The 7,500-nt window shown below is 44.6% G+C and overlaps 1 protein-coding gene across 5 annotated transcripts in view; it reads left to right on the top strand.

The window, feature by feature from the left end:
• The first annotated feature begins 2,754 nt into the window (after positions 1 to 2,754).
• The window catches only part of vps8 (VPS8 subunit of CORVET complex), a 69,633-nt gene continuing 64,887 nt past the window's right edge, over positions 2,755 to 7,500 (top strand). For 2 of the 5 annotated variants that reach the window (XM_027022313.2, XM_035534842.1), the window contains exons 1-11: positions 2,755 to 2,931; positions 3,362 to 3,430; positions 3,639 to 3,820; positions 4,140 to 4,236; positions 4,513 to 4,545; positions 4,681 to 4,735; positions 5,087 to 5,092; positions 5,626 to 5,750; positions 6,014 to 6,100; positions 6,251 to 6,318; positions 7,269 to 7,422. In XM_027022313.2, coding sequence (XP_026878114.2) covers positions 2,857 to 2,931; positions 3,362 to 3,430; positions 3,639 to 3,820; positions 4,140 to 4,236; positions 4,513 to 4,545; positions 4,681 to 4,735; positions 5,087 to 5,092; positions 5,626 to 5,750; positions 6,014 to 6,100; positions 6,251 to 6,318; positions 7,269 to 7,422 — 951 coding nt within the window. In that variant the 5' untranslated portion in view covers positions 2,755 to 2,856. The remainder of the gene's footprint in view (positions 2,932 to 3,361; positions 3,431 to 3,638; positions 3,821 to 4,139; positions 4,237 to 4,512; positions 4,546 to 4,680; positions 4,736 to 5,086; positions 5,093 to 5,625; positions 5,751 to 6,013; positions 6,101 to 6,250; positions 6,319 to 7,268; positions 7,423 to 7,500) is intronic. The other 3 variants (XM_035534844.1, XM_035534845.1, XM_035534843.1) reach the window with 3 other exon arrangements.

The raw sequence follows: 7,500 nt of genomic DNA, 5'->3' as shown, positions 1-7,500 counted from the left end.
GAGGTGGCGCTCACGCCAAAATGCGCACCCACAAGGAAAAAGCCTAGGAAGTTCTGCACCGGGGGAATCAGGAGGACCCATCAAAGGCTTCTGCCTAGCAGGCCTAAGAGCTCGCTTGATACATTTAGTGCTGTCCCTGTATATGAAGTCCCAGGTTATTTCCGTGCAGGGCATTCCTTTATGATGAGCCAGGCGGTCTTGAGCCAACTGCTGTCAACTCACTCAGAATGCTCCTGTCCATGGTGGTTGCATCCAGTGTCCCACTGCAATTGCATGAATTCCATATCAAATGTAGTTGTCTGCAATGCTAACTGCTCTATACGTTTCTCCCTTTGGTTGCCTTTGGAATAAATGGCAGCTGGAGGCTGGCAGCTGGCTCCAGGTACCAACTGTGTCTTAGGCTTATCAGAGATCAGCATCTCTGGCCCCAACTCTGACACTAGACATTATAAGAAAAACTACACATCTGACCACAGATCATCTTAAAGTGGCATCATCCTCTCTCTACCAACATTTTCAACACTCTACATGAAGTGGGGCAGGGAATGAACCCTTTTTAGAAACACGCTACCAGTGTTCTGTTCTGAGGTGAATCTGGACACTCTTATAAAGCATGAAGGTCAGGGTTCTGGCAGGGGAGGCTGGTCTTAGATCAGTGTCAAAGGCCAGCTTCCCATCCTGAGCTGGAAATGCCACGCTCTCTTTGGCCTCCTCCCGAGTCTGCTTTCAGCCAAACTGGGAGCTGTTTCTGAACCATCCATCTGCTACCAGAAGCATATCCATCTAATGAAGTCTATCCCCCGTCCTGGTTACTTCTGGCACTGAATGGCATACTGTCCTTGTCTCCAATAGTGGGACAAAAAGAGGGAACGCATTACCACGATGAATACGCAGCAGGTGTGATCAGGCCTGTTGACTATGAATAATACAAAAGATCATTTAGTCCTGAACATACTGAGAGGTACTTTATATTCTATTGGAGTCCCCCCACAAACTGCAGAAACACTTAATGGAATCAAGGTAACATAGCAGCTCCAGTGTCTTGTCAGTTACTGGCACAACATCCGCTGCACTGTTTCTCATACACCCACCGCCTCGCACAAAAGCGCCACGTAAAATGGCAGCCGGCGGTGTTGCAGCAGTTCACCACATGGCACAAATGCTCTTTTCTTGTGCACCACCGATGACAAGGGCAGACATTTTGGCTCCCGATTCTCTGCCACAGATCTGCTGATGACACGGGCAACAAGGGCAACTCATTAATAGGGGGCACTTGCAGGAGTCTTCGGTGGCGGCCATGTCGTGCGTCGGTATGACTGCATTACAAAGGCTCAGCTATGATGCTCACTTGGTGATCAGTTAATTGTGGCTCACCTTGCTCGAGAGACTTGCCATGTTCATTTAGAGAGCCTTTAATGAACAAATTAATTTTTTAGGGTTTGTAGATGCTAATCAAGAGTTCATGTTGATCTGAAAGACCTTACCGACTGCAGTTTTTCTCATTAGTCATGATGGTTTCTGTCCTGCATAGCAAATGTTTCTTGAAAACTGTTTGTTGACATATTCTGTAAGATGATTTCAGTTAATATAAATTAACAGATTTCTTTTGAATTGGGGCATAAAGTGAACTAAAAGCTGTGGGTATGAATACACTGAAAGACAGTATTCATACCCATAGATTTCAGGGAAATACAATGTGAAAAGTTATTTTAATAAATGGGTGTGATGTAAGCCTACTCTAAGCTAATGCTACAGATCAAAATGCTGACGTCCTTTTTTTTAACAATAATTAAAATATAATTAACAATATAACAATTATTTTTAATGGAGTGTGAAAATGGACTCTCAGTAGTCTAACAGGTAGCATAGATTTGATAACGTATTATAACCACACCACTGAATAAGATGTTAAAGTACTGGATTAACTCTTGCACAGTTGGAGCTAATGCAGTTCTGGTACTTTTCATAGTGAGGGCTAGACTTTACATTATCAACAGGTAAACTTTTCTCCTTGTCAACACAATACTGATGGGAAGGGCATTTGTGTGGTATAGTGTGTTAATAAAAGCTCTGCATTACTTCGCAAACCTTGAACATAGGAATGTTACTCTTGACTTACCGCGCACTACTAATGTACATTGTACCAATGTACCAATGTTCATTCATCCATACACATTCTAAACCACCCTGTGCCCTGTGCCGCTGGGACAGGCCCTGGTCCCCTGCAAGACCCTGAACTGGGTTACTTTGACTGTATAAGGATTTCAGTGTCATTAATGTGGTTGTTTTATGTTAATTATAGGTCCAGTTTTCGGCAGGTACAGTGGATTTATGAGTTAAATAGCTGATATTTCTAAAGTTCAATATTGAACGCACGGTGGCAGCAAAACTACAAATATACAGTACGTTATTTAAATAGTAAATGAAGTTTGATAGAAGGTATATTATTATAACCAGATAGCAAGGAATGTTAGGGATTACCACAAGAACATAATATAACATGGGGGAGGTTTACTTCCAGACGGGTTTTGCATTGCTGCAATATCAATCTACTTAAAGTATGAGGCGTAAAATAAAAATCCGAAATGCAATTATCCTTTCTATAAAAAGTATAATTTATTTCTATTTTGGAAACATTTCGTCTATTAACAGTTCTTCTATAGTAATTTTTCTATAGATTATTAATTTTAATTTTAAGACCCGTAACGGAAGTGATATTCTGAGGTCAGAAGAAACTCGACGCTACTTCCGAGAGAAACAAGGATGTCGCTACCCTCCGCTATTTACAGTTCACTTAGTGCCGAGTTGTTTATTCGGTTTTACCAGCTATATGCGTGAGCGCTTGTGTATGTTTTTATGATGTCCGAGTCTCCAGACACTCGCAGTCTCGTCTCTGCGTCCTCGCAGCTCAATCTGACGGAAATAGAGGCGGTATGTGTCTGCTACGTGCTCGTTTTCTGTCACAGCTGATCCACAGCTAACGCTTAGCTCAGCTTTATTAGTGAGGTATTGAGCAGACATTTTTCACTCGTAGTCTTTCGTTGTTCTTAGTAGTACACTAGCGTCTGTCCTGATGTTGTGGACTCAGTTTTTAAGACAGCTGCTTAGACACTAGCTGGTTAGCTATCCTACTTTGCTTCAAACTGTCCTGCTAAATTCTGTTGTTGTTGTTGTGGTCCTAACTGGGTTAAAGTGCTAGCTAGCTAGCTGCGTCTCAACAAGAGGCTTTCAGTAGCACCATTGTAACTGCCAAAGCAGCCTGTAGTTACGCATATGTTTATAGCTTCAGAACAACAGGTGCTTGTAGATGTTGAAGATGATAATGAAAATGAAGGATTCACCCCCCCACCCCATTTTGCAGATTGACGATAAAGAATTTGACATTCCTCAAGTTGACACACCACCAACTCTAGAAAGTATTCTGAACGAGGTGAGGGCATCCACTTCTCTGTGTAGGGATACTGACATATGATTGATGAGATTCACCTCCGGTGTAATCACTGAAATCATGAATGCAACTGTTGAATGGCGAACTGTGTATTGGCTCAGTGGTGTTGATGCATACCAAAGCCCCCATTACAGTTTTGTCTGTGTTCACTCCAAAGCCTCCAACCTTGCTGTGACTCTGCTGTGTTTAGCCCGAGGAGGAGGATGAGCCCTTTGTCCTGGAGGACACATGTCTGCTGAACACGGAGAACATTGACGCGCATTCCTGTGAGACTTCCTCTCTTGCCAGCTCCGACAGTGGAGACCGCGCCCACCTGAAGAGGTGCAAAGCAAACGCATGCACGCACGAACATGAACGCGCGTGCACTCATACGTACGTGCACAGAAACGTGTGCGCCCCCACACACATGCGCACGTAAATGCATGCAAGCACACACACACACACACACACACAAAGGTATGCACATAGACACACATTCACATACGCATGCACAGATACACATTCACATACACACTCACACACAGACACACAAGATGTTGACTTTTCTCTTGCCATATTGTGTGTAGTTTGTTTTTAAATGCAGTTTTGTTGTTTTATTACATTTACATGATGCCCTGGACAGCGTAGACTGACAGGGTCCTAATACCGATTTGTGTGTGTGTGTGTGTGTGTGTGTGTGTGTGTTCTACAGGAGGAGGAAAGCCATAGAGACTAATGCTACTGTCCATGGCTCCGTTTTGAGACACAGCACACTGAAAGGTGTCTCAGCCCAGATCGTCTCTGCCGCTGTAAGCATCGTTCTGCTTCTCAAACCATACCACCTGCAGACTCCCGTGTCTCTCACATACTCTACTAACACATCCCACCAATGGCCTCATTGTTCTAGAATGTTCCAGACACCTGCACAATACCATGACCTGCTGTGTACATGAAAATCATGCATGGTATAGAATAGTGTACGATACAGTAGTTATCATGCTATATTCTAAACTGATATGCGTCATAAGATGGATGTCTGTCTGTTTGTCAGCGACTTGATGTTTTAATCTCTCTTGTCTTTCTAGGAGAAAGTCGACGCAGGGTTGCCCACAGCAATCGTGAGCACTTGTCTTCTGTGTTAATTTCTGATGTTTTGCTTGTGTTTCCTCCATTTCTTACATTGCATTGTGTTTGTGTAGATATCCTGCATTGCTCTGTATCTATGTGTGTGTGTGTCCTATTTGCGTTTTCAGACGGTGTCCGGTGTTATCGCTGTGGGGACATCACATGGCTTGGCCCTGGTTTTTGGTAAGTACAGTAACTATATCAATATATATAATAAGAATACACTTTATTTGTGTAGCTTCTTAAACCAATCACAAAGATGTTTTCATAAACCAGTCACCAAGCAGTAAACAAATGAGGCAAATTGATGGTCAGTGATCTTTTATTTGTTGGCTTCTCTTTTAAACAATGCAAAGATTGTGCACATCTTCAATAATAAGCATTATATTACTTAAGAGTTAATCTGCACATAAATGCTTTTAATATACAAGTAGAAAAGAGCATAATTATTTCAAGTTCTGCTGATTTTTAAATTTTTTTTTAATCGACTGTTGTGGTCTTTCTGCCTCGGCTTGCCTTGGGTGGAATGATCAGGAAAAGGTAAAGTGAAGCCACTGCAGTAACGTAAAGAGTACCACGGCGTTGGCCGTACCCTCTCTATCGTCTTGGGACTGACTGTAGATCAGTGGCATGCTGGCCAGGCTGCCTGTGCTAATAAGCATGTCATTGTCTCCCACTGTCTGTGGCCTGCTGAGCTTGTGTGCTTGTTGCTAGAGTGCAGTGTGCTCGTGCAGGACTTTATGGTCGAGCATGTTATGGCATGTTTGACGTCCCTTGCGTTTAGCAGGTGGTCTTGATGCTCCACACACTTGTGTTTTGTTTTTTTTTTTCTTTTTTAATCTGTTTCATCTTATTAACTTTTTTTTCCCCCAACTTTGTGATATTGGTTCTTTCCTGGCTGTCTGTGGTGGTAATGAGAGCGTGAGAGAGCGAGAGAATGAATCACCCTTCTCACGCACACCTTTCTCCTGCAAGCCTGGGGGCAACACTCACACAATTCCCTGTGATGCTTTGACTCAACAATCCCAGAAATCTTTACTCCAAGTCATTTATGGGTAATGTGGTCCTTTCAGACCAGAACCAGGCGCTGAGACTGTGTTTGGGTACCACGGCGACGGGAGCGGAGTATGGCGCGGTGTCGGCTCTCAGTATTAACCGCGACTGTACAAGACTGCTGTGTGGCTTTGCTAAGGGACAGGTTGGTGAAAACACATACACAAATACACTATTTGCGTGAGTTGAACTTACATATGCATAAACATCAAACTCAATATTTCTTCTCTGTAGAAAGGTGATGTTTAGGGGGTCTTGACGACTTTGAGTTGATCAGTTGGACTTTAATCTCCTTATCAGTACATTTCTACTGTCAAAAATGTGTGAGAGAGAATTCTCTGTGCCAGTCAGTGTCGATAATCTCGAGATCACCCTGTCTGCCTCCTCTCGTTGGTTCTTTCCCGTCAGATCACCATGTGGGATCTGGCCAATGGCAAGCTGTTACGCACCATCACAGACGCACATCCTCCCGGGACGGCCATTTTGCACGTCGAGGTAGAATGTCCGACTGGCCGTTTTTTTGGGTTTTTTTGGTTGTTTTGTTTGGTTTTTTTTGTTTGTTTGTTTGTCCCTCCTGCATTCTGAAAATAGCTGGAGGCAGTACGAAGGTTTTTGACACGCTCTGCTGTCCACTCTGTCCGTCAGTTCACAGATCTGCCAACGCTGGCCGTATGTAATGACAGTGGCGGCTCAGTCTTTGAGCTCTCCTTCAGGTGAGTCCACGCCATACCCGCTTTAACCTGGAGTCACGTGTCTCTGGGTAGACGTCAGCGTTCCCAACGGAGAGTTTTTTATTCCAATAGTGTTCGGCATCTCATCTTGAGCGCTGCGCTCAATACCTGGACTTGTTCTTTCCTCCCTGCTCTGCGCAGTGCTGCCATGCTTCACCAAAATGTTTCCAGCGCTCCTTTTGCGGCACAGTTTTTAGTACCACTGGTGGCAGGCAGGGGGCAGTGTGGTTACATCTGAGGCCCCTCCGCTCATACAGGCTCCAGCTGTTTAATGTAAAGTGAGGTCGCTTTAAGATTGTAATGGGTAAGCATGATGAACGTGCCCCGGCAGTCCGCACGGTCTTTGAATGGTCACTGTGACCTGACACAAAGCTCCATGATGCGTTATACAGTACAGGTTTATCTACAGGGCTCTAAAGCCACATTTGTGATTACTGATGGGGCGTCCGGGACATACGTACACCTGATGTTTCGACGTCTTGGGTTGAACGTCTTCGGCTTGTGATATCAGTTCCTGTGTAATGTTACGAGAGTGCGTCTCAGAAGAAATGACGGGTTAAGGTTGAACACCGCTTCACAATCTGGGACCTCGCCACTTCGTGCGTGCGTGCGTGTGTTTGCAGAAATGCTGAATGGTGTAGTTGCTGTTAGTCATGCTGGCTGTTCTCTGCTCTCACACAGAGAGTAATGCCTCTGGCCACCCACTGCTGAAAGCCTTTCTGATGATGTTATTTTGCTCTCTCATTTTTCCTCCCTCTCTCTCTCTCTCTCTCTCTCTCTCTCTCTCTCTCTCTCTCTCTCCATTTCTTTCTACTATATGATTTCTGTCGCCTTTCTATCTGTCTATTTCATCTAGCCTCTCTCTCTGTCTCTCTCTCTCTCTGTCTCTCTCTCTCTCTCTCTCCCCCTCTCCTCCCCCCTTCTCTCTGTAGGAGAGTGATGGGGATGCGGACGTGTGAGTCGCGGTGTTTGTTCAGTGGCAGTAAAGGGGAGGTGTGCTGTGTGGAGCCGCTGCACGCAGCTGCTGAGCTTAAAGACCATCCCATCACACCCTACTGCCTGCTGGCCATGGCCTCGCTCACCAAGGTCTCGCGCGCGCACACACACACACACACACACACACACACACACACACACACACACACATACATTGATATACCTAAA

Source organism: Electrophorus electricus, chromosome 16, assembly GCF_013358815.1.
Source record: "Electrophorus electricus isolate fEleEle1 chromosome 16, fEleEle1.pri, whole genome shotgun sequence".
NCBI lineage: Eukaryota > Metazoa > Chordata > Actinopteri > Gymnotiformes > Gymnotidae > Electrophorus > Electrophorus electricus.
The sequence above is the reverse complement of the archived record's forward strand: the minus strand, read 5'-3'. Positions and strand labels throughout refer to the sequence as shown.